Source organism: Pezoporus flaviventris, unplaced genomic scaffold, assembly GCF_033815535.1.
Source record: "Pezoporus flaviventris isolate CSIRO_AGI_PZ_B2104156 unplaced genomic scaffold, CSIRO_AGI_Pfla_v1 ptg000001l, whole genome shotgun sequence".
Taxonomy (NCBI): domain Eukaryota; kingdom Metazoa; phylum Chordata; class Aves; order Psittaciformes; family Psittacidae; genus Pezoporus; species Pezoporus flaviventris.
In genome coordinates this window covers 38338161-38365318 of record NW_026892549.1, presented here as the reverse complement: position 1 = coordinate 38365318, position 27158 = coordinate 38338161, and the positions used below count along the sequence as shown (strand labels likewise).

The 27158-nt window shown below is 40.3% G+C and overlaps 1 protein-coding gene across 5 annotated transcripts in view; it reads left to right on the top strand.

The window, feature by feature from the left end:
- The first annotated feature begins 4071 nt into the window (after window positions 1-4071).
- STK39 (serine/threonine kinase 39) overlaps window positions 4072-27158 on the top strand; it is a 110456-nt gene continuing 87369 nt past the window's right edge. For 4 of the 5 annotated variants that reach the window (XR_009743192.1, XR_009743190.1, XM_061452604.1 and 1 more), the window contains exons 1-2: window positions 4072-4468; window positions 23429-23541. Coding sequence is in view for 3 of the 5 variants with exons in the window: in XM_061452604.1 (XP_061308588.1) it covers window positions 4087-4468; window positions 23429-23541 (495 nt within the window). In the remaining 2 variants the exon portion in view is untranslated. Of the gene's footprint in view, window positions 4469-22352; window positions 22550-23428; window positions 23542-27158 lie in introns of those variants that run through there. The other variant, XM_061452619.1, reaches the window with a different exon arrangement.

Genomic DNA, 27158 nt, shown 5'->3' with positions numbered 1-27158 from the left:
GAGCATTTCCCATATCTGTGGCCTGAAAAATGGATGGTCAAGTAAGAAAATACTTAAGAAAAAGCTTTGGTATTCACATGAAAGTGAACAGTACTTAATTCTGTTTCTAATAGAAAGAGTCACTAACCACAGTGGCAAGTTTTGTGGCACTCACTGTACTTACCAGAAAGGCAATGGAAGTTTCTATTGCAAGGACTGTTACCAGCTTGGGATATGGTATAGAAGAAATAATTAAAAGGCCCATTTGATTATATAACAAACTCTAGTTTATTAGTTACTGGTTCAACAATTACTACCCAGAACACAAAATCTTCTTACCAGAGTTTAAGGAGTAAATATGCTGAGTAGAACAGCTTGCAAAGGTTTATAAGGAGGAGAGAGGGGGAAAAAGAGACAAAGACATGAAGGTCTTTGACCTAGGAAAAAAATAAAAGCAGTTTATTTTGTAAGGTCACTATGCTGTGATAAGGCATTAACTTCAGTAAGATTTTTGAATCAAAGTTTCTCCAGTGTCTTAAGATGTTTTTAGTCATATGAATTGCCAAGAAGATTCTCCTGTCCTCTGTGTGAGCCGAAACTAACCTATGCTGCAAACTTTGATGAACGCAAGCATCCTACTGACAATAGGCATGCAACCTATTTAACTATGCATTCACTAGAAGAAAAAGGGAGGTTGAAAACATTTAGTCCACTCCCATTAGCACCAGCTGCTGTTGCATCAGCCTTTATATTTCATGATGTCATTTAAAGCACAGCCATCCCTCACTGCTATCAAGTAAGAGGCTTTCAAACCTTATGTACATAATTGCAGAGACCTGTGCTATACCACGTGATGATCATAGCTGCAATATTTAGACTATTTCTGGGGAGAGAGGATGGTTTCACTTCACTTGTTTCTCTGAGCTAGAAATGATAGTAGAGAGAACAGTTCCTTCTCACTCTGGTTTAGTCTGTGCTAGGTTATGTGGCTGTTCAGGTTACAACTGCTGCCTTTCTACTCGCAAAAGAATAAAAGAGTGGGTAGGTGCTGTGCATTGTGCATGCTACTGGTCTATGTGCCATTGCTTATGAATCCCAGTCCTCACGCTCGTCTTTGACTTTATATAGGTACATTTAAAGCTAATTAATTGGTCTGAAATGTTGTTGTAATCACCAATGTTATTCTTGCCTAAATCACCGAAACCTAGAAATGAAGTCTGAGATATTTTGCTCTAAACTTTTTGTTGTTGTTGCTATCTGCCGAGGGTACTGCTGGGGACTATCAAGAGGTCTGAGCACTGGATTATCTGTTCTCCCATGTTGGCCTCCAGAGTTTAAAATATAGCTGGTTTTGCTTGTAGCCTGGCTTTGTAAATGTTTTTTTCACTTTGGTATCAATCATTTGGTGACTGGACTCAGTGACACAGACAATCTCTTAGAGTCCTATGTCTTCAAGCACTAGGAAAGGCTAAACCATGTTTAGCCAGGACTGTTCTGAACCATTTTTGATTTTCAGAATAGTGATTTTAAGTGAGTCATAGAATCATAAAATATCAGTTTGGAAAAGACCTCAAGGATCATCTGGTTCAACCTTTCTGGGCAAGCATGACCTAGACATGATGTCACCTGAACAGCACCCTGTCCCGTTGAATCTTAAAAGTATGCAATATTAGGAAATCCACCATTTCCCTGGGGAGATTATTCCATTAGTTGATTGTTCACATGGTGAAAAATATTCCTCTTGTGTACAGTCAGAATGCAGGTGATCAGCTTTGTCAAGCAGGATTCGCTCATGGTGAATCCATGCTGGCTTTTCCCAGTCTCATCCTTGGTCTGACCCCAGGAAAATTTGCTCCATAATCCTCCCAGGCACTGACAATTTCCTGAATCCTCCTTTCAGCCCTTCTCGTACATGCGGGGAGGAGTCCTAGTTTTTTTTTCTGGAATTATAAAAAAAAAAAATTCTAGAATCTTCATAATCTGCAGATTGCTGTTCTTTCCAGTCTCTGAAAAGTCTTGCGGAAGAGCTATATCGCCTGTACTGCTTTAAACAGCAAAGCCGTCACTGCCACAGGGCTCTTCGCCTATGTCTCCAGCAGGGGGACCTACTTTTAGACGGCAGCTTGACCTACTGGCACAGACCAACTGCTTCAAGGTCTTGCTGTTGCTTTCTTCTCGATTTTACCCGACTTTGAGGCTCTGATGTTCTTTTTGAGTTCTAACCTGAATGTGTGGAACATATCCCACAACTCCCACTGTTTATAAAATTGCTAACCTAGAAAGTTCTTCACGTAAATGCTGTTCTTTTCAACTAAACTACACAGTGCAGTTACACTCTAGAAATTCCCAAAGTTGTAGGATTAGTGGGACAAACTGGGACAATAATTGGGACAAAAATTACTATAATGGTATCAGATCTGAAGCCGCAGTTCAGCTGTTCATATAGTGATATGGCAGGAGCATCACAGAAATTCAAGGCTCAGGAACTAATGACTCCCTACCCCATTGCCACCACCCATAACAGCTGAGTATAGATGGAGAAGTTGGCTGTTTTCCATCAATAGTGAGTAACCCATTTTTCTGTGATGATTGATTTGGCCTGTGCTGTTGCTGTCTTACTCATATTTTTTCATGCTATTACTGGCAAGAAAGGTCTTCTCTACCAACAAGTTTGTCTAGTCCTGGCATTAAGCTTAATCGTGAATGACAACACTTCCTCTTTGAAGTCTTGACATTTAGCTTTGTGGCAGGCAACTCCTAACGTGTACACATGAAATAATTTTAATCACCTATCTTTTAAAAATGAGACTGAGCTGAATCATTAGTTTAGCACAAAAATGTGCAAGATTTTTTTCTACTACTAGGAGCTCTATAATGAACTTATCTGTTGCTTGTGAGAAAATGGAAGTTCAGTGCACAAATGATTCCATACCTGCAAGTTGCTGACATACCTTTTGATGAAACGTTAAGCAGTCAGTGGTGGTGAGCTTATACTTCATTCAGCTTTTTTAGAAACACAGAAAACCAGAATTAACTTGCTTTCCTTTTTGGAATAGCCTTCCATTAACTGAAAGTCTTCACTGAATAAGCTACACAAAAATAGTTTTGTTAGTAAAAGAGGGGTATCCTGCACCAAACTAGACTGAATGAAGTATCTAAGAAGCTGTGTTATGTATTTCTTGTTGTGACTTTAAATCACACTTCATCATGCTTCCTAACAACTTACGAGATCTCGTTCTGCTTTTAATCAGTGCTGACTTTTGAATCTTTCCCACTCCTGTATTTTCATTATTAGTTCTAATTACCTTAAATTCCTGCTGTAGTAAGATTTTAAAATGTGTTGAAATATTTTCTTCCCACTCTTCCAGATTTCCATACATCTTAAAATATAAAGCATTCAAAGCATGAGTGAGACTTTAGACTGCCCGAACAGCTATTTTCTGATTTATTTCCTAGTAAGTAAAATCCTGGTGATATTATACAAACACTGACACTACTAATAGGGAGAAAAGAGCAAATACCTGTACTAAGAGCAGTTTCATATAACTTTTTTACTTTCCTCTTTTCTTGTACAATGGGAAGCAGTAGGTAAGCTTAACAATTCTCATTCTTGTCTCGAGTTTAAATCGCTTGGCTCTCTCTGGAGAGCCAAGGAGGACATTTCTCAGCGCGCAGTCCCTCTCGGTGGTGTGAGCTGGGGCACTGTGAGCACTGAAGTGACAAGGTACGCCTCTGCGACCCTTCCTTGAACAGGCCACTCAGGTCAAACGGCAACTTAACCGCTTTACAGAACCGCAGCCCTCATCACTGATGACAGCAAACGCTTTGCTGAAGTCCTCAAACTTAAATACAAGTCACCTCGCAGCTTCCCTCAAGCCTTTCCCTGCCCCGCTCTTAGCACCGGCCGGGCCCAGAGGGGCGCGCAGGGTTCTGCGGTTAGGGCTCGCCCCGCCACCCCTCGCAGGACCCCGCAGCGCTTCCAGCCGCCGAGCCGCGGGATGAGCGGGTAAGGACGACGGCTGGGGATGTGGCCAGCAGGCTACGAGCCGCCGGCGTCAGCAGGGCCCCTCGCCGGACCGCCCGCGCTTCTCCCTCAGGCAGAGACACATGAAGGGGGCGACCACCGCCGCGCTGACACCAGCTGGGGGCCGCCGGGCCCGAACGCCGCTCTCGCTCACCCCTCGGCGGCGCGGGGCGAGCGGCCGGGGCCGGCGGCGCCGCCCGCCTCTGCCTCCTCCCCCTCGGTGCCCTGCCTCCTCCCTCCGCCGGGCAGCCGGCTGCGCGGGGAGGCAGCGCGGCCGAAAGGTGTTGCTGGAAGGGAAGTTTGAAGAAGGTCGCCGGGTGCTTGTGCGCTCTAGCATCATGGCGGAGCAGAGCGAGTCACCGGTCCACGTCCAGCAGCCCCAGCCGGCGCCAACGCCAACGCCAGCCGCCCCGGGCGTCGGCTGGCCCATCTGCAGGGACGCCTACGAGCTGCAAGAGGTTATCGGTCAGTAGAGCGGGAGATCGGGGTTGCTATCGGGCGGAGGCAGGGGATGCTGTGGCTGCCGCTTAGCCGGCCCTGGGCCTACCGACGCTCATCTTCCCGCAGGCTGAGCTCGCTCACTGCGGCGGACGCGCCCGGCACTGCAGTGGCGCCGCCGCCGGCTGCTGCAAACTTTATCCGCCCGGTAGCGGGCGGGCGGCGCGGCCCCGGGGGGCGGTGGCTCCTTCTAGAAACCCCCGCGCCCCGCCCGGTGCGGCCCGATGGAGGGTGTCGGTGGTGCTGCCGCCTTGTCGTGTGGTGCATCGTCACTCGCCCCACTGGTGGTACCTGAGCCCTTACCTGCTGGCTTGTAATGGGACCTCGGCAACTCCGCAGATGCGCTCTGTGTGTTTTGTCTGTGTGCATGTGTCGGTCTGTGGATGCACACGTGTATATGCATCCGCTCAGATTACTCTGCATTTTTCCGGCGGCTTTATGGGGGAGGTAGATCTTACCCCTATCTCTGCTGCTGTCGTGGTGGCTTCCTTTCATTTTTCTTGTCTGTCTGTCTATCTATCTATCTATCTATCTATATCTTTGAACCCTTTTCCCCTCAGTGTTTAATATGATGCCTCCTGGCCCAGCTGCCTGTGCCCAGTGGTGGCACATAGGACAGAGAGGGGTTTCAGTTTCCTTCCACCTGAGACAACTTGCTTTTGCCCTGGATGTGGTTTAACCTGTTGGCCATCCCCAAGTCCTTGCAGGCAGGGTGTTTTCTGGTAATGTGCTTCAGTGCTTTGCTCATGTGTCCAGCTAAGGCGGATCAGATGTGTTCAGCTTCTGTCCACTTCATTTGGATTGAGTAATTTTGAGATTTATAGTGTGCAAATATGACTGTTGTTAACAGTATGTGTGATGGAAAAAATTTTCATATCCTGACCTCGATGTTGCTTGTTGCTAATGAACGCCGTTGGGAAAACTTGCTTTTGTTTGTATGTAACATTTTACATCTGTAGCAAATGCTGCAAATGTCAAAGGCCATCTCTAAGACTGTGATTGCTATTCCTTACGGATGAGGCAATTTAAATGAAAAAAAATCCATGAGTCTTGCTTGCTGGTGCTGTTCGTTATTCTCAGTGTTGCACACCAGTTGCTAGTTGTTGTCAGGCAGACAACAACCAGAAAAACATGTTACTGATCTGGATTGAAAGTTGTGTGTACTCAGCTGCATCATTAAACTTTTTATTTTCCACAGGCAGAAACAAAATAGTTGAGAAAAGGACTTCTTCCTTAAAATGGGATGGCTTTCTTTGGACCCAGGTGGTGCCTTTGTATTTCTCTTTGCACTTGTTAGGCTCTGAAGAGGGACTAAGGAGGGATGAGGGTTCAGGTGTGCACGTCCTTGGAGGTGGCTGGCTTGGACCAAGATTGCTCAGCGTCGAATGAGTGCTGCCAGCAGAGGCACTGCATGGGCATGGGTTTTTAGGCCAGAGAACTTTGTTTTACTTGGTTTGGAGAATGGATCTAAATTATCCAAGTGGAAGTGGTTCTGCTAGCATAAGATACATCTTTGCTGAGGAGTAAATCCTTCTTCTAAGGTATAAAAGGTCTCAAAGGTGTTGGATTAATCCTTGTTTAGGGCGTGACATGAGTCATAAGAGTTACTTGTAGTTATTTTCTGTTGCAGTACCTGTAGAATGCCTGGGTGAGAGTGTAGTTTAGAAAATCGTTCCCACTTTCTTTCCACTTAAAAGTTTGCATCTTTTGACAAGTAAAATGTATTTCTAAATTTTTGTGTATCTGCATACAGCCGTTGTACAGGTGGATGTGAAATTGGCATAGCAAATACCTATCTGTAGTGAAACTTCATTGCTGATTACCTATTGGTGCTGTTAAATGTTGGTATTATTTCTTTAACTAAAGTGAATGCCTAGTGAGGTTGGGTTATTTTGAACCAGATCCTTGGACTTAGCTAATTTCGCTGACTTTAGTCAAACTTTCACTAAGCTTAGGTTGTTTGCATGACTTTCAAACTCACAGATTTGTTTTATACCACCTGGCTTACAAATCTTAGTCAATTACATCTTTTTTCATTAACACTTTGTATTTGTTAACTTATAGGAGACCCATGATGAGAATAAATTTAGTCTCAGTACTATTAAAAATAGTAAATTCCAAAAAATGTAGCCAACCCCACTTCATCCCTTGGTTTTATTTTTGAGGTGGCTAGCCAGGTCTTTATGAACTCTTGGTGTGTGGTTTCATGATCCATTTAATCTGCTCTAACAGGCAGCTGTTGAAAGGATCACATAATCTGACAGAGAACTAGTTCTTGTGCTGGGTCAGTTTCCTGTCTGATCAGGTTCCCTATTTGACTTGCTGCATGATTGAGAGATGTGATGTGAGGAAGAGGCTCTTCCTGTTAATTCCTATGGACAAATATTTTCTGGAGGAGAAAGAAACCATTCTGATTGCTATCTGTAAATGTATGGGGCAAAGAGTTAAGAAAAGAAGAAATCCTTACATTAGTTCAGATTGATAAACGCTGTCCATACACCAACCCGTTTGGGAGTTAGAAGGGGTTTCGTAGTTGTTAGAACAGGAGGATCCAAAGGAACCCTCTGCTAGGAATTACTGCAATTGCACTTAAGGGAGAAACAGGTTTAATTTATTGAAGACCTGGAGATCTCTTTCTATGATTTTAATGCATTACGTTAAAATGTGCAGTGAATTTTAATGTATGTGCTCTTTTTTATTTTTTTTTAATAAGCTGGATATAACTTAGCTAAAAAAAACCCTAATAAAAGCAGTATTGTGAGATATCTTCTCATTCAGGCTGGGTTTGTAACCAAGTATTCTGAATAACATAACTGTTACAGATTTTTCGGAATTTATGTCACTTACATATGCGAGGTTTTCTCCTCCTCAGGAACAATGTAAATCTTCACACAACAAATGCTTAATCAGTTATGGGTGTAAAAACCTGAAAACTGGATAGTATTAAAATTATATTTGTACCTTTCAAATTGTAATGAGCTGTAAATCATATGGATGAGATAAAGCTGCATTATTTTGTTTGTATTTGTTTTAAAAAAGGTTTCTTAAATGGATATGAAAAAGTGGCTTTGCCTTGTTTCTGGAGAGCTGCGTTGGAGTTGATGTTCTTCTGCTGGATGTAACTTACTGTTTGTCAGCCTGCGTTGATAACTGTGGAAGGAAGATTCTGTTCTGGAGAAGCAGTGGGTTATCTCATGATTAGGCTGGGTGCTAGCTTTCATTATACAATTTTCTCTCCTGCTGCAACTGATGTGAAAAATTAATTTGGCTAGAAAACAGCCAGAATTGGTTGGAAAATAGATGGTTACTTCTACATGATAGATTATCTGTATTGGCTGAAACTCATTAAAAAAGCTACCTTAGTTGAGCGGAGGTTTTCGTCTATTTTTGCCTTTCTAAATTTGAGCTAAAAAAATGCCTTGTGGTTTGTTGCCTCATAAGGCGCAGTGTTGCTCAGTCAGATGTGTTGGGATTTTGAGTAGAACAAGTTACCATTTTGAGACAGTTTTGCTGGTTTTTGTAGTTCTTACTGTACGCAGAATGCGAGACACTCGGTTTAATGGCTCTGAGCTCTCTGTTGGTGTTTCTGTGAAATATTATTTACTGTTTTTTAATGCTTCCCTGCAGCATGTGTATTGCTAATCTTGTCTGATAGAGTAGACTCTCCTATATTTGTTGTTATCAGAGGTCTTTGTGGAGAGATCTCTGATTATGATGCTCAGAACTGGTGTTCAAGTTGGTGCATACTGTTTTGAAATCCTCTCTACAGTTAGAGGTAGCATTACAGTTCTGTGTGCTGTTAATCAGACGCTCACTTCTCATTCATGCTTTCGAAAATTTCTTACCCCTCTACTTAATCAGATTTTTGTGTGGTTTTATTTTTTTCCTTTTTAAGCATAAAAAACAGTTGAAGGGCTTTCTTTTACAGAAGTTCTTATGTATATGTTTCAAGTTAGATCTGACTGTGCTCCGTGAAATCCCACACTGTAGCAACTAAAGCTATGATAAACTTTGACATTTGTTCTTGCAGAGATTTCTTTCACAAATCCCTGTAATTCTTGCATAAGAAGCTGCATAATTTGATAAGTAATACTTAGTGCTGCCTAAAATCTTTAGTCTAAAACTTTATGTAAAACAGAAAGATGTGCCTGCCTTAATCCTGCTCCAAAGCAAATTCTATTCCTTACCAATAAATCTTAAAAATTAACAGCAGCCTAAGCATTTTGTATATGTGGATATTAAATACAGGTTTCATAACATTAATTGGAAATTACTACTGCTGTAGCTGGGCAGGAAGAGCTTATTATTTTGTAAATTAAAATCTTACATTTTGGGAAAGAATTTTGGGAAAGATTTTCTGTCAGCTAATGACCATTTGAAGAAACTGGAAATGTTAAGTTCTCATCTGTTATTTTAATAAGGAGTGTCTTTTAATTCAGTTATCGGAGTTAGGCTTTGTAAGCCATTCAGTGATAAAACTTTGTTGTATAATAAAATTACAATTCAGGCAGCTGGAGGCTTGTAAAATAGAATTAATCTTCTTCCTGACAAGAACCTGAATAAAAAAATAGAAGTTTAATTTGCTTTGTGTTCCCCACAGTTGCAAGTAACCAGCAAATAAAGCCTGTTTTAAAGTTAATTTGGTAACTGGAAGGGTAAAGGAGTATGTAACCAGGCAGCTGGCTGATGCTATGTAATGATAATATACAGAAAGTATTCTATGCTTTCCTGTTCCTGGAACCTGCCTGCCTTCTTTATGCTTGGCCCACCTGTCTCTATGCTTTCTCTCTCCCTCCATCTAAGTTTTTTCCGCAGATAAGGTCAAAAGCCTTTGATACCTGGAAAGTCCTGGCTCCATAGGATTTCCTTCAGTGCTAGAAGAGGAGCAGTTCTGCTGGTGACCATGTGGAAATTTGAAGGGATTGCATGATCTTGATTCTCACTAAGCCTTAAAACAGCAAGGCTTTGCATCTTCAAATTGGAGCCACTGCTTGGGTAGCAGTGTCCAAGTTCAGACCTCGGAGAGCAATTTTAGGTTGGGTGATGTGTTGCTCTGAGAGAACATTAGAACTGTTTTACTTTTTCATTTTTCTTCAGTGAAGAATCACTTTCCCTTAAGTCAGAAACCAGTTGTTTGTTTTTTTTTTTCCAAAATCCATTGATCAAATGGAGACAAACCCACATCTGTTCTGGTTGGTTTGAGGGGAAAAAACAGTGAGCTCTCCTTGCAAAGGAAATGTAGGTGGCTCATATAGTGGCTACATGTGTAGGCCATATTTTTGTTTTGTGTGACTCTTTTGGTTCTCTCTCTCGTCCCCCTTCCTCCCTTCCAAAATAATTCAGAACTATAAGGCAGTGGTAGTAGAAGCTGGTTTTATTTCCAGGAATAATAGCAATTCCTGGCACTTGAAGAATGGACCTTAAAAATCAAGACAAGTTACTTACTCTTGTTAACTTCTTGGGTTTGCGGAAGTCACTGGGATAGTACTGAGCAGCAGAGGAGCAATCTACTTGTGGTATGTGGAATGTAAGTTCGTCACTAGGAAATTTACTGGTGCCCGAAATGAAGAGTGAGGTTTTCCTGTCCTCTCCCCACACCCCAGGAAATCACACTTGACAGAAGTTGATAGGGCTTACCTTGTGTAAATAAATAATTAGCTTTTTTGAGTGAGTGGATTTTTACTTATTTCTTCCTTTTGCAGCACAGCCTTGCTGGTAGGGTGAAATACTGACAGTTCTGCTAGGTTTCACTGTTTCTTGTTAAGTTTGAAGGTCTTTAGGTGTGCAAAAAGATCACATGATTGAAGCTTATGGGTGTAAGAATGTTATCCAGGAGTGGCAAAACGAAGCAATGCTGGTATGAAATCCTGAAAAATTTGCTTTAAAACATTTTTTCCCCCCTTCTTAACCAGTCTCTATATGTGCAATACTGGGTTCTGTGTAGTTATGGGATCAACTTTGTAACTGAAGCAACCAGTACATGTTGAGTTCTTATCTCTTTCCTTCTCTAATGGGGTTTGGCTGCTGTTTTTCCTTGCCGGCTTCAGGGTTGTGTGGTAGTGATGCAGCTCTTCCTTCTTTCTGCCACTTGCTTTTCCTGCAAAGTGCCTCTTGCTGGAGACCATGCTGTGGTGTTTAACATGTGCCTGGGGCACTAGGTGCACTGGACTAAAAAGATGCAGAAAAAAACCCAGCTGCCTTGCAGTGGGACAGAAAATGTGGTCTTGAGACAAAAAAGAGAGAATATACATGGAGAAACAAGCAATCATATGGTACCCAACAGTGCAGAAGGAACCTAATTTTCCTGAAACTGCTGTCAAGTCAGTTATTTTATGCGAGCTGGCTGCCTTTCAGGAGAGATAGATAGTTGGGGGATGTCAGTAAAGGGGGAAGAAGCTTAATCTTCATGGAGAAGTGTGCATGCTTCCTGGCATTTGGGTAGACTTCAGTTGACTGGTGCCTGTTTTGTAGGAGGTTTTCAGGGCAGTGGTGAGATGCTAATAAAGCTGATGAAGGTGGTGGGTTTTTAGAGTCCCTCTGCACAATTCCCAGGTGTGATTTTCCAGGATTGTTGTTTGTGACAGTCCTGCTGCTTGTTCCCTAGGTAAGCTCAGTGAAAAAATTTGAACAGCGTTCTTCATTTGTTAGCTGAAGTATTATGTTTGTGTCATTGGCGGAGTTAATATTTCTGGTCCTTTACCCTTTTCCAGTGTCTGACTAGTTATGTGAGTTTACCCAGCAGTTTGGTGGAACTCCGGTATGGTAAGTTAGCTGTCTCTGTTAATCCTTTGTCTTTACGATTAACAGTTTGTGAATTATTTTATCAGCCTAATTATTCCTGTGTATGTCTAATGGCCTCTGAGGTATTCTGATTAGTAGTGAAATATAGGTGAAACTTGAGGATGTCCTATAAGGCTGATGTAATCATGATGCTACATAGCTTTTAAGCTGAGCAATGCTAACACACTTAAAGAGAAATGAACACCAGAAGCAGACTGAAAATTGGAAGCTTTTAATTGTTCCTAGTCATGCTGTCAGAAGTAGTGTGAACTTAAAGGTCAAGATCAATTTTGAATGGCTGAGGGTTTTCTTAATAGGAACAAATAATTATTACAGATGTAACCAGACTGTGCCAAGTATACCTGCTTCAAGGGAGGTGGTACAAAAATACTTAACAGACCAGAAAAATATTGTGTATTTACTTGTTGGTTTCTGTCCTGTACGAGTAATATGGACAAAAATCATCAGAAAAGGATCGCAATTCAGTTATAAAGTTGCTTTTCTGTTCTCACTTCTTTGCTTTGAAGACATTTTATTATGGAGACTGGACATAAACTTACAATTTATTCCTGTTAGTATCTTGTGTTCCTAGCCTCTGAACCACTTCAGGCTAATATTAGGAACTTCATTAGAATTAGATTAGAATCACCTGATGAAAACTTAATGATATCATAGCATTTATATTGTTCCAACTCTTCCATTGTTTCATGGGAAGGAGGACGAGAAATGGGTGAGTTTTTTGCTTGTGCATGGCCACAGTAGACTCGAATTCTAGCAGGCATGTTCTGTTGGGGTAAACTTGCTGAAGATGCTTTGTGTCTCAACACTACAGTATTAATTAGAGATCTTCATGACAATGCAGTAGCAATACTGCCTTTGTTTTCATAGATTGCTGTTCTTCATTCTCAGAAGAGAATGATGCATTATGTGGTGACATCCGGAAGACTTGGAAAATATTTCATTCATGGTATTAGAATTGTTCCAAGTGTTTACTTTCAAATTAAATGAGAAACAATAAAATATGCTACCTAAATCAACATCAGCATTTGTTTATAGTGCTACTTCAGAAAAGAGCAGTAATTCTCTTTTAACAGCTTTTTTTTGGGGCAGGAAATCTGGTTCAGCGTAGCAAACCTTCAATATATCCTGCTTGCATAAGGTAGAGTTAAGCACAGCTTAACTCCCAGGCACAGCTGCAGGTTGGGCAGAGAAGTGGTTCAGAGCAGCCCTGCAGAGAAGGACTTGGGGGTGTTGGTCGATGAGAAACTGAACATGAGCCAGCTTCAGTGTGTGCTTATAGCCCAGAAAGCCAACCGTATCCTGGGCTGCATTGAAAGGAGCGTGACCAGCAGGTCAAAGGAGGTGATCCTGCCCCTCTACTCTGCTCTTGTGAGACCTCACCTGGAGTATTGTGTGCAGTTCTGGTGTCCTCAACATAAAAAGGACATGGAACTGTTGGAAGAAATCCAGAGAAGGGCCACGAGGATGATCAGGGGGCTGGAGCACCTCCTGTATGAAGACAGGCTGAGAAAGTTGGGGCTGTTCAGCCTGGAGAAGAGAAGGCTGCGTGGAGACCTCATAGCAGCCTTCCAGCATCTAAAGGGGGCTGTAGGGATGCTGGGGAGGGACTCTTCTTTAGGGACTGTAGTGATAGGACAAGGGGTAACGGGTTAAAACTTAAAGAGGGGAAGTTTAGATTGGATATAAAGAAGAAATTCTTTCCTGTTAGGGTGGTGAGGCACTGGAATGGGTTGCCCAGGGAAGTTGTGAATGCTCCATCCCTGGCGGTGTTCAAGGCCAGGTTGGACGAAGACTTGGGTGACATGGTTTAGTGTGAGGTGTCCCTGCCTATGGCAGGGGGTATTGGAATTAGATGATCTTAAGGTCCTTTCCAACCCTAACTATTCTATGATTAAACAGCGTTGTGTGCAGCTCAGATGATACCCTGCTAAGGTAACTTCTGGTCTGCAGAGAATACCATATATCGAGTTATTGTGTAGCTATGCAGAGCCATTTCCAATGTGAGTTTTGCCTTAGATATATCCAGATTTTTAAGCCTATTGAATAAAGTTTTCTGTATTGATGATGAAACAACAGGGGGAATGAAATCACAATCCTGATTTCCTTTCTGAATATATTTTAACTAAAAATTAGATCATTGAGTTTGTCTTTCAGGGAAAAATATCTGGCCAGGTAACGTAATCAAGTATTTAAAGATAATATTAGAGCATATGATAGGAAAGGGGTTTTGCTTTTATTCTGTATTTTATTAGGAAGAGCTCATTCTGTATTAGAAGAGTGCTGGAGAAAGATGTTTCCTTACATCTGTGAACATTGAAGGAGAAGCTTTATTTTTGAGGCAGTGTCATACACCTGTGTTTGTTATGATAAGATGCCATTGCTGTTTAGACTGTAATTCATATTAAGTGCTGGGTTAACTTTTTTCTTCCTTGATACAAAAAGGGTGATTTATTCTTATTTCCTCCCCCCATCCCCAGTAAATCTTTGTTGTGTAGACAGCTGTATTTCAAAATAGCTGTTTCTTCAAGGTATGTTGTTCAGAGTATGTTACTCTAGGGCTTTTCTTTGTGGTGCTCTGAAAACTCCCAGCTGAATGAAGCTTGAATGGGCAGGTAAGAAGGAGATGGGAAACAACAGAAACTTTAGCTGTGCTGGTTGTGTCTCAGCTTGGACAAACAGCCTGTGCAGGGAATCTCTCATAATAGAGTTTTTCCTCAGCTTTGTACTTCAGGTGTGAGCCTGCAAAACTTCAGCAAGTCTGTGGCCACAGGGGTGGTTAAGGGACTGGAATGTACTTCATTTGAGGCTGAGAGCTGGGACTATGCGGTCTGGAGAAAGGAAGGCTCAGAGAGATCTTGCCAATATGTGTAACTATGCAATTGAGGGGAATGAAGAAGAGGGAGTCAGACTTTTCTTATTAGTGCCCTGGGACAGGACAAGAGGCAGCAGACACAAATTAAATCTGATGAATCTCAGTCTTAATGCAAGAAGACTTTAACTCTGAGGGTCCTCAAACACTCCAGCAGGTTGCCTGTAGAGGTTCTGAAGTCTCCATCTGTGGAGATAGTCAAAACCTGGCTGGGCAACCTGCTTTAGCTGACCCTGTTTGGAACTGGGGGATTGGAGTAAATGATCTCTAGTGAACACTTTCAGTCTAATTGTTTTTGTGATTCCATGGCTTGAAACAATTTTTGGTGGCATCTTTGTGTGAAACAGCAGAAAAATACTTGATTGAAGCTTTGCTCTTTCAAAGAGCACCTTAAATTTAGGAAACAACTCTGACAAAAGTGTCCCTGCTAACAGAAGGGCAAATATGGAGAATATCTGCAGATAACAGGTTGGTTCAACAGTGGATTTCATTAGTATCTTAGTTGTGTTTAGGTCTACAAGTTTCTGGGGAAATGGAAGCCGATAAGGGGAGTGAATCAGTCAGTGCTGAGGCCTCTATGTTGCAGTCCTCTACCCAGAACTGGTCTGAACCATTACATCTTTCAGAGACTATAGCACGTTTCTGCTGGGGCAGAACTTCCAGTTCAGGTTCCTCCAAAGGAGGTTTGTTTTGCACACACAAGAGCCACTCTGCCACGCAAACAGAAGCTTTGTGAGGAATATCAAGGAGAGGGTATTCACTTCAAAACTGCCCTGTTTGCTCTAAAACAAAATGCAATGGAATAGAACTAAGTGCATGTTAGTGTTCTTTTTTGATTTCCCTCTAATTTCAAATACTTTGTTGGTTATTCCTCTGCTTTTTTTCTTCTCTCTGGAAATTTTTAGTTTCTCGTGTGTTTGATGGGACACTTTGCCCTTAAGAATTGAATCCTGGTATGTGTATTTCTAAATTATGTTGTTGATCCTTTTAAAGTGTTACTGTTAAAATTTTCCTGTGAAACTCGTGTGTGCACTGTTCATGCTAGGATAAAACTCTAGACCTTTGAAACAACAAATTTGGATACAAAACTTTGAAGGGAAGAATGATGTCAGATTTCCCTTTCTCTTCTGGATAAGCTTCTTTGGTTTAAATGGAGAGTTGCTACCTGATGTTCTTTTGTTGTGCAGCTGACTGAATGATAAGGAAGTTTATTTTAGCAGCTTTTCAAATGACTGTGGGAAACAAAGGTACTTTTTGAGGTGCATGTGTCTGAGTGAAGTATTCATGCTTCTTCAGATCAGTGAAGGACGAAAGAAACGCCCCTGCTGGAATGCTTTCTGGAGGGCTAATGAGGTAGAGGAGGATCTCCTGGATTTCTTGTAGAAACCCTATCTTCTACAGAAGCCCTGGGGATATATATATATTTTTTATTTGTTTATTTATTTATTTTTTTACTTTTTTTGCAAATAGATTGTTTGAAGGCTGTGATTTTATTTTGTTTTCTCAAGAAAGAAAGAAAAGATGTTTAAGAACTACATTGACGTAATGTGGGAAAAGACACTTTTGCATTAATCTTGTAAGAACAAATCCTCCCCAAATGTGAGTAAAATTCACCTAATCTGCTAAAATCCTGTAAAGCCAGAAATTGTTAAGACCTCCTACATGTACTTCAAAGTTTTGGTTTTTTTTTTAATTTTCTTTTTTATTTATTTTTCCTCTATGTAGCACTTTATGAATGCTGAGAAAAAGGTTAAATTAAAAAAGTGAGATCAGTTAGGTCCTTGATGTAGTCTTTGACCTAACCACAGCATATCAAGACAGCAAGGTCTCAGTTTTACACAGATGTTCTTTCATACAGCTTTTGGTTCTGTGAATTGGATTGCAAGGTTTTGGTACAACTGTAACTCAAGAAAGAAAAAGCCCGAATAAAAGAAGTTTACTTTATTACCTGAAAATCTGACCTGCATTGTAAGGATGAACAGGTAGTGACATGACAGGCAAAATCCATTTCAGTGTTTGTAATAAATTCTTAAATCTTACCCTTCTCTTCAAGTGTTTTTCATGCCTTTTATTGGGGAAATGCAGAATGAATAGGGATCTGTTGCATTCATTCACGTCAAGTACAGTACATCCACATTTCTCCTTATCGCATGAGGGCCCCAGTGTGATTGTACAAGAGGAGCTGACTCCTGCCTGCAGCGTGCCAGCTGGGTGGCTGTGCAGCACAGCTCTGCTGCCGACCGTGCTGTAAGAGCAGCAGCAGCGTAGGTGAAAAAGTCTGCTGCAAGTTGTTTGGCTGCTATATTTTCTGTTTCTTCTTCCCTAACAAACTTGCAGTGTGAGTGAAATTGGGTTCTTTGTCATTTTGCAGGAAGCCAGTGCAGATCTGATTACAAAACTAATGCTAACTGGAGACGGGCTTGGGTACCTCAGAGATTTTCTTTTCCCTCCTCTGCTTTTGAGTAGTTTAGCAGATAGTAATACCTTGTACATATGTGCCATTATTACATATGGCTCAGTTCATTGTTTTGGTCTTCTCGGGAGTTCTCTCAGAGAACCTTTATAGGTGATCCACACTCTTGTCAGCATACTCCTTTACATAATCTAACCTAATGACAACCTAACAGATATCTTCCCTTTCTTCTTCTAGACACTGAGCTCAAATGAATTTTTTTAGTTACTTCTTTTTCATCATGCCCAAAGAAAAGTATTCCTTTTAAATCTCTTTAAATAATGGACTATTATGTGTAATGGTACTTGCTCATTGTGCAATGGCACACATATCTTCTAGACTGTAGGTTTGGTGAATTCACAAGTTACCTTTATATGCTGATACGAAAATAGAGGCATTTTAGGTGTTCATTAGGTGAGCAAAGATAGGCAACCTCTTTGCTATTTGACCTGATGTGTGCTATTTATTGGTGGCATTGAATTCCCTATTCCAGTTCCACAACTTTTGTAAGTTCTAATGTTGAAACAGTGTTTTACCCTTATACATAATGCCTTGCTTCACTTTTTTTAACAATGGCAGCTCATAATGGAAGGTAATATGATTGAGAGTAGAGATTGTTCCAGGTATAAAACTTGACTTTTCACTGCTAAGCTTAGTTCCATACTCTTTAGTTCATTAATCTCTTAAACTGCAGTACTTTATATTACTTCATAATCACAGCCTTGGAGAAATGATAATGAAGGGGTAAGTGAACTAGGTATATAAAGTGATAAGCTATGCCAAGCAGACATGAAAACTGTGGGACTTGTGAGGAAAACAGTTCTGCAAACTGGAACAGAGATACTTGGTTTGTGTGTCACATTTGATATGAATATGTGACATGCTCAGTCAAAGAGAATGCTGCTTGCCTTGTAAAATAGTGCTAGTTATGCTAAGCGCTTTACAAGGGATTGGGAGCAGAGGGTACCAATCACACCAGTCTTATCTTGGTACCTCCACAAGGCAAATTCCAGTTCTGATGACTGCAAATTCTGAAATAGTGGTGATTGTGGATTTTTTTTTTGTTATATAAACATTTTTCACTTTTATAAATAACACTTCTAATGAAGACATTTGAGATGTGGAGCAGAGCAAAAGGAATTTAATCTTAGGTAGTGTTTATAATACAGGGTTTGCCAAGACAGTCTAATTTGGGTTGCTATAGTTCCCTTTCAACTTCTTTATTTAGACAACTCATCTATTTTAAATGACAAGTCAGGGAGAAGATAACACCTGTGATAACACCTGTTGAAAGTGGACTGCTTTTGTTTAGGTTTTCCTTATGTGCTGTAGTGCTGATGTCTCCTTGGTGTGGGTTACTAATAAATGTGAAGATGCTCTCACACCACACGTTGAAATGTATCATGCTCCCTGTGACCTCCTCAACTAGTGTGTAAGAAGACTCAATGCCATGGAGTATTTAGTTAAAAGATAGTTTTGGTGGTGACACATACAGACAGGCATTAAACTGCTTGGGTGTTTGGTATCACTCCAATTGCTTTTGCAACACATCACCTTTCTTTCAATATCAAGTACCCAGGTGTGTTTTGGAGTATGTGCAGTGTCCTATCCAAAGACAGGCAAAAAGTGAAACATTGTGGTTGCTGCCTGTTTCTGATGCACTCCTAGAAGCTGATCCTCAACTTCATTAGCATCTTAGCTTGTCCTAAAGACTTGAATTATTTTGTAGGTGCCTTCTTAAAATAAGGGAAGGAATGTGGTTTTGTTACATGCCCTATCTTTTGTGATTGATAGGGCTAAAAGCTTTTGAGTGTTGAAATGCTGGGCTGTCAGGTAGGTTGCTAACTGTGTCTCCTGCTATGTTATCACTTTAAAGACTAATTATGATAGCACAGGGGGATAAAAACAGCTTCTGCACTAAATATAGTATATTGGATTGGAAAACTGGCGAGGGAGCTGTGATACTGACTTACTACTCTAGCTTCAAAGGCAAAATAATTTTGATATGGACATTTAGGCTACATCTCTAAGACTTCAGTGGGATCACTGAAGTATTTGTAGACTTCTGTCATCTTTGGAGATTTTTTTCTGGACTATTTATACAGTGTGCTTTTGAAAAGTAGTATGGGATAAAATAGACCTCTAAGGCTGTGTAACAACTCTCCCACAAAAAGGTATATGCAACAGTTGAATAACCCAGTGATTCTGTAGGCATAATGGTGATGTTTTTAAATATTCAACTGCAGAAAAAATATTATTTTTATAGCGCCATGAATAATTAATGAGATTAATTGAAGAATTAGAATAATTGTTGAATGATGAAAATGCAGAAGTAGCAGTTCTGTGCATGGGCAGATTTCGTAGAACACTTACTGTATTTTAGGTTTATTATGTCCTAAGCCTAATGGCTAGGATAAGCAATCTAATATCCAAGTTAGTTACAGTGGGAGAGATTTGATCCAGCATGAATTAAGAAGACAAAGTGAGCAGAAATCGTTAGTGCATTATATTTGATTATTGTAAAATTCTTAAGAACACAAGCATTCATGTCATGTGAAGATAGAGAAATCATGAGTTCATTTTCTGTGAAGAAGTTAAGTTTCAGAAGGGTTTAAAGTTTAGTATAAAGAAGGACATGTGCATATGCAATGTGCAAGTCCAGCCATCTCACCTCACTGTCTGTCTTTTTGAGACTTGACTAGTGGAGGGCAGATTAAATTAGAATGTTAACATCAGTTGTTGATCACACCTGTTCCAGGATCCTTCTTTTTGCCAGCTGGAGACAGGTTCTTCCTCTTTTTTTTTTAAAAAAAAAAAAAGAAAAATTACCTTTATGTCAGGTACAGAACATCTTGAAGGAACTTACTCAGATAAACTTAAATCCTGGATAAGTGTTTGTGTCTGAGGTTCTTATATGAAAACGATTTCTAGGTTAAAACTTTTCAGAAGTGAAGTGCAGCTGTATGTAATAGCTCTTGAAAAGGTTTCTATTGCATGAACCCAAATAATTAAGAGCAATTCTAATGGCTTTGCTGTGCTAGGGCATCATGGTAGAGGGAGCACATGGTTCATGGAATGAAGGGACAGGTTAGCTGAAGGGCATTACACTAGAGAGAAGGATGCAGCAAAAATGTCAGTGCAAGATGAAACTTTGACTTGTTGCCTGTTGTGAAATGGGAGTAGTAAGCATCTTGATGTGGACTGAAATTGCATTATTTCACTGTTAACTTTTGAAATTGGCAAAGAGAACTTCTCTGTAGCAGGGGACAACTTTTCCAGTAGTGGGAAAACCCCGTTGTCCTTACAGAGCTTTTATTTTGCGTCTGACCACTGTAATCATAAAATCATAGAATAGTTAGGGTTGGAAAGGACCTTAAGTTCATCCAGTTCCAACCCCCCTGCCATGGGCAGGGACACCTCGCACTAAACCATGTCACCCCAGGCTCTGTCCAACCTGGCCTTGAACACCACCAGGGATAGAGCATTTGTAACTTTGTTGCGCAACCCATTCCAGTTCCTCACCACCCTCACAGTAAAGAACTTCCTCCTTCTATCTGATCTGAAGTTCCTCTGTTTAAGTTTGAACCCATTACCCCTTGACCTATCACTACAGTCCCTAATGAAGAATCCCTTTCTGGTATCCCTGTAGACCCCCTTCAGATACTGGAAGGCTGTTATGACATGTCCACGCAGCCTTCTCTTCTCCAGGCTGAACAGTCCCAACTTTCTCAGCCTGTCTTTTTGTTTTTCTGCAGGAGACAGCTGGGTGGTAAAGGCTTCATGGTTTATCCAGCCTGAGCTTTCATTATACTAGATCATTTTCCGAAATAGAAACTGGATGCTAAAACTAGTCTGTGCTTTGATTGTGTTGTAGTTTTGTATGTTCTCTGCTGTGAGGGTTTTGGAAGGCTGGTAAGGCTCAGCATACCTGAAGAAGTCATGCCTTCTGTCAAGGAATGGGTTGAATGTAATCTCTTCTATAATAATTTTCTGTGACCCTATTTTTTTATGCTAAACAGTTGTCTGTGACAGTTTTGCTTCACTGTATGGTAGTGCATTAATTGTGTAGTCTGTTATCTCTTGACTGAAATGCATATCTGGGTTGTTCTGTTTATAACAATTACTCCCCTGGCACACTTCACGCTTCTCTTTGTTTAGTAGACTAGAGAAGGGCATCTCTTTACTGACACAAAAGGACTCTTCTGACCAGATGGAAGAGCTGCAGATTTTCCACATCTTTATCCCCTGTTGTTCACCTCGAAAGCCAGAGCAGGAGAGGGGAATTACCTTTAAAGAGGAAGGATGCATATATCCGCCAAGTGCCTGGCTCCTACTTCAGTACTTGAAACTGCTTTCTCAGACAGGTTTTATATGTATGTCCCACTGAGAATGCAGGCTGTGCAGACTGCATTTATTATCAAAATATTACATAGGGTATTCAAGAGGAAGGAGAAAGAAGAAACCAAGTAAATTGGCTTTCTTCTAAACATAGAAAGCTTTTTGCGATGTCAGAGCGTCATATTCTTGTGGTGAAGAATATCCCATTGCAAGTCGTCTCAGGAGAAAACAGGGAAATGCACTTGAAAGGCTTTTTTATATACGTAAACTTCAGACTCTAGTTTATGGTCTGAAATCTTGCATCTTGCCCCTTTCAGTAGGGAAAAGAGGAACAGATCTTCAACTTGTGCATAAGGATAGCTCACAATTAAGTTTTCAGTCAAGAGTTTTTAAATGGTAGTAAGCACATAGTCTCGTTTTGGGTCTCACAGAACTTAAGCAAGTGATATAGTGGGATGGGGTCAGATATGTCACAGGCCTTTTTTGTTTTGTAATCTGATTTTTCCAAAATGTTTTGAAGTGTTGCTTGCTGTCATTTAAGTTGAGGAAGCAGGCATGATTTCATCCTGGCATCGGCTGAATAAATTTTCTGTGTACTTTTTCTGTTTGTCCTTTATGTGGCCTTTGTATCTGAGTCTGTTTTGAAAGTGAAGATCTGGTTGTTTCCCATAAGTAGTTAAAACGACTGGTATAGATGAAAAAGATACATGAAGAAAAATCTTGGTCTTTGTTCCTGTATCCTTAAGAGCTAAAAATTTGGTTGCTTCCCTCGCCCTAACTTACAGTTGTGTAGTCAAAGTAACAAGAGGTTTTGTGTCTCAATGTCTAGTGTATGAGAAGTTCATTAAAGTGATGTAGATGGGTCTGTCTTGAGTCGAATAGTGCTGACTTAGTGATTCTTTCCTTGGGATGTCTTATTTAATTTTTGAAATATCTCTTAATTCTTTTATTACTTACATTATTGGAATTTTTAAAGGCTTTGTTCTGTAAGCAGGCAGAACAGGACATGTCAATATTTGTCTGTGACCGCATCCTGCAAAAACACGGCAAGTTAGTCCTGTTGAGACTTTTTTAAAGATGAGCTCAGAATTTTGTAATGAAATTCATACCCTTTGTTAAAAAGCTTTGCGATTTGGGTGACAATGTTACGTGAACTAACAATACATGAAAGTAGCTAAGCAAATAGCAATTAAAACGTGGACAACAACTTCCAGTCATGAGGTGTTGTCGGTGCTGTTTTCAGATGTGCAGAGGGAAAAGCTCTCAGTTGTTCTTAAGTCGGCTGGTAACTGAATCCACATTTGTAGAGCTTGACAACAAAAGGCTTTTTGTTCATTTAGTATTCATCTAGGACATGCCGATTACTGAGCATAAACAGAACATAGTGCATGAGCAGGCCAATATAACATGTTACTCAAGTCATGACTTACAAGAAGTCCATAATTTGTATTAAAATAATTTAGAACTACATACAGGTGAGAAGCTCCTCCTTGGGGGAATTTAGATTTCTGCATGAATTAACACAAAGCAGTTACTTTGAGGAAGCATACACTGCAGTATTTGAAGTGGCAGCAAATGTGTAACCCAGGTAAATCTCTCTGAATATTGCTTGCAATAATTTCATTAATTTAGTGAGGCAATACTGACTGAGGCAAAGCCAGTGGGTGCTTGATAAAAAAAGCAACCTGAGCTGTTACTCCTGCTGTTTGCAAGTAAAGCACACTAAAGAATATTATTCTAATGCTTTTCCCAAAATTTGTTAAATTCCACTAAGTTTTGTTATCAGTGTAGTTGTCTGACCATATGTGATTTGCATGTTGAGTAAGCATGACTGACTTTCTCTGCTGGGGCCACTCAGCACGGTGCATCTTCTTACTGCTGGTGTGATACTTGTGCCTCCTGCACTCTTTACAAGAATCAGCATGGTTTTTGTAGGATATTACCCTAATCATGATGAATAAGCAGGAACGCAGGTGAAACTGTAGAAGAATTGGCATGTACAATTTTATTGATATTTTTCTGTTCATTACATAGACAGAACTAAAACCTGGTTAAAACCTGGTTAATCCTTGGTTAAAACAGGGACTGACTTGAAGGCATAATGTTTTATGTAGTGTTAGCTGTGCAAGTCATGTTCTTGGTTAAAACAGATGTGTCCAAAACCAAAAGTGTAACGGTTTCCAAACTATGAAATGCTTTGAGTGGTGATTTAATAAATAAGCACATCATTTTAAGTTGTCAGCTTGGGAATGCTTTTTTGGAGTATGGAACAGTAACTTTGTTTTTTCTTCTCCATTTGAGAAGTGTGCATGTTGCTTTGCCAAGTGGAAAGGTGTTCATGTGGGGAAAGCACTGAAAAGGATGAAGAGCAGATTTTAAGTTCTGTGTCAGTGTAGGGTTCTTACATTGGTCACTGGTTTAAACTCATGTTGTATTAAGACCATGTTCCTTTTCTGCCCTTTTTCAGGTAGTGGTGCTACAGCAGTTGTCCAGGCAGCACTATGCAAACCCAGGCAAGAACGTGTAGCAATAAAGAGGATCAACCTAGAAAAATGCCAGACCAGTATGGATGAATTACTTGTAAGTAAAGCAGAGGGGAACATACTGCATGGAGACTCTCTTCTGTTTTGATTTTGTTGTTTTTTTTTTTTTTTTCTTTTGCTTGGCTCAAGAGTGAGGGTAGAATTTTATTCAGGCTAATAGTGGGAAAAGGGTTTGAAAATAATCGGAAGGAATTATGCCCTTCCCCTGAAAATATATTCTGCTAACATACTTTTTCTAATGCCACAAAACCAAGAAGTTTAAAATTGGATTTTAGGTTAGCTAATTGTTGAGAACTGTGGGAAGAACCTTACACGTTGCCTTCTGGTGACTCGCTTTCAGGAGTTTATTCTCTGGTTATGTGTCTTTTAATACCAAGGAAAGATACATTTTGCTTTGATTAAACACCAATTAAAAATATAAGGGTAAAATTTGGTAGGTTTACTTAAAATGTCTAAAGCACCAAAACATGTGAAAAACTAGTTGTTGGATCATTTTGTAATGATAACTGTTGAGGGGAGAAGTAGGAATGGCTACACTGCCATCTACACAAGGAAACTCTTGTTAAAGCTAATAACATGCATTATTCCGATAGGCAGTAACAAGCCATTTGAGGAATGCTGTTTGTTTGGGTCACTGATCAGGGAAGGAAGGGGCCTATAAGAGGCTCTTTGTAAAAGGGACTGCAAGAGTTTTTTGACTGCACTGGTTATGGCAATCCAACGTCACAAAGAACTGTTAAAGAACAAAACCTGTTGCTTTCTAATACTTCTACTCAGGTGCTTATAAAATTAATGCTTATTTATATATAGGCAGCATAAAAAGAGTTGAAGGACAAAACCATTCTAAAAGTGAGAACACTTTCTTCTGTTCCACAGGTTTTACTACTGCCTAAAGACTGTGGGCTTTTTCTAATGCAGAAATTCCTGCCTCTGAAGGAAATGATCTCCTCAGCAGGGAATTGCCAGTGCAAAAGATATCTTGAATTTGATACAGAGGGTATGGTCCGTCCAGTTTCTTCAGATAAAATGGCTTTTTTTACAGTGGAGGACCCAAAATGCCTTTCCCCTTGTGATTGATGGCATTTGCTTTCAGTTTATGTAGCAGCTTGTATGAGATATTGTTGTGTTGTTTAAGAGGATTGTGGTAGTGGAAACTACCTCTGAGGTGGTGAGGCTCAACTCACAGAATTTATCTTTTGAGTTTGTCAACTACAAGCTCAAAAGATAAATTCTGATCTGTGTTTAGAAAGAGATGGTGAGATGCTGTGTATGATGTATTAACATTTACAGACCATAAAGAACATTTCTATACAGCCAGAAATACTAATCATTGTAATATAAAATGGTCAAAATTTGGTCTTGTTAGAATTTGAACCAGTAATGAGAATTAACAATTACTGGATTACAACAAATAAAACCAGACAAAACTGCTGAATATCTGCAGAGAAACTCAGGTGGTCTGGAGAAATTACTGCAGTTAGTTACCAGCTTGTACAAAGTTACCTTAGCAAGCGTGTGAGAATTTTTACTGCTGACATGTCTCTGCTGTCTTCCAAATGAGTCAATAGGTCTTGAATTTTTGGTCCCGTGCTACTTTCCTTTGGTACAAAGACAACTGTCCATACCATCTTTTCTATTTCTTTTAATGTAAGTCAGTTTCTGTTTTTCTGTGTTCAGATTTTGTTGTTTCTTTTATTTGTTGATTTGTTTTTACCTGAGTTCCTGGTTAGGAGGGTTTAAATAAAAAAAAAAAGAGCTATGTATGATTCATTTTTATATGGACACATGTGTATGCCTACACACACATAATTAACCCTTCTTCTGTGAGGGGAAATGTACTTGCTCTGTCTCAGTTCTAATAGATTTTCAAAGTAGTTTAAAATTAGAGATGTTACTCAGAAAAAGAGCATCATTGACCTTCAAAACTTGTTACAACTGTACTGACATTTTTATTTCAGTTGATTATACTTGGAATGCTCATCTGTTTTGGGGTTTTTAACCCTGTTTTCTGCTCGGTTTTCTGTCACTAATTTTTCTGACCAAACAGTTTCCATTGGCACAGGGATGTTCTAAAACTGCCTGCCCTCTGATCATGCTGTTCTGTAAACCCCTGCTGCTGAGTGCTTACGGATGGTGTGCAAAGGCACCCTTCACAAATTCTGAGCTGTGTGGCCTTCAGAGAAGCGGAAAATGTAGTGAGCCTGGTGCCCACGTTAGCAGATTTAGGATTTGGGCCAGTGTCAGTTAAAATAGAATGGCAGTGTGGGAGGGAGTTTAAATAATACTAATGTAACACAAACTGCCAAACTCCTGAAATTCGATGCTCTGTTTCCTGCAATGTCCTGTGTTCTCACTGCTGTAAGGTAAATGTAATTTAACCTCATGAGCCAAGGAATGAGTTCCTGTCCTTAGTACTGTGCTGACGGGACATCTTCTTCCATCCCCTTACCTCCTGTTCTTTTTCAAAAACAACTGAAAAAACCGTAACACTACAAGCCAAAGAATATTCTTATAGAATGGCTTATTTAATTGAATAGACTTTTCTAAATTGTTTGCATTTCTGGTCTGGATAGCCCTTCAAGGCAGGCTGGCTGGAGATGCCCCTTGGATGTTAAACCAGACCCCTCAAACAGCTGTACCCCAGGGGTCCACAGAGGGGGGCCCTGGGGAAGCACTCATAGAGCGGTGGCACCTGCCTGGTCCCTGGGAGCTGGACCCAGTCCTGTGAGTCTCAAAAGGAGCTGTCTGCCAGTTGTTTATTAACTATGTTATCCACCTGCCCTTAGGCTAACACACATTTTTGTGCAGCTGCTTAGTGAAACTGGATCAGGATTAACTTGACCAGAAAGAAGTTAGCTTTTAACCTGGACATGTTTCCTGATGCGGTGCACAGACGCTTGTTGCTAGCACAAGGGAGGGAGAAGCAGAGGGATGAGGGATGCATTTTTAAATTTAAAATTATTACTGCTCTTATGGCTTTGGTGTTATCCAATGTCTAAAGTGATGTGAATGTGAAGAAGGCTCTGAGGCATGCTCCTCGATGACCTGCTGCAAGCGTTTTCTCTGGCAGTGCATTTTATATGAATGCTTTTCTCTCTCACCTGTGCATAGCATGGGCCTCAGCCAAGTAACTGAAGTCTGTGGAGGGACACCCTTCTCTGTGTGATAGGGGCTGTCCAGAACAGCAAGTCTACAAATTAATACTTTCCTGACTGAAGTTTAATCCCTTATCTCTCGTGGAGTGCTTTCTGTTTGTTTATTTTTGTTTGACAAAGACTTTCTTTGAAGAAAAGTCACCAAAGCTGAGACAAAAGGTGCCTTTGGCTGTCCTTACTGTGATAGATCAGTTTTTGCCAATGAGTTGTTTCAGGCACACAAAATATTCTAAGCACTTTTCAGTTAAAGATGGTGAAGCTTACCACAGTTATTAGTTACATTTCTACAGTATTAATGTAATAACATTAATAATAACAGTAAATTAGTTACATTTCTACAGTATTAATGTGTGAAAAAAAAACTAAATTAGGTGTGTTTTTGCCCAGTAGTAGCAGATACACGTTTTGAGCCATTGCTGTATTACCAGCATAGGAAAACAATAAAACAATATAAGAAATGAAATAGTAACATGAGTGGGAGAGTTACAGTTAAGATTTA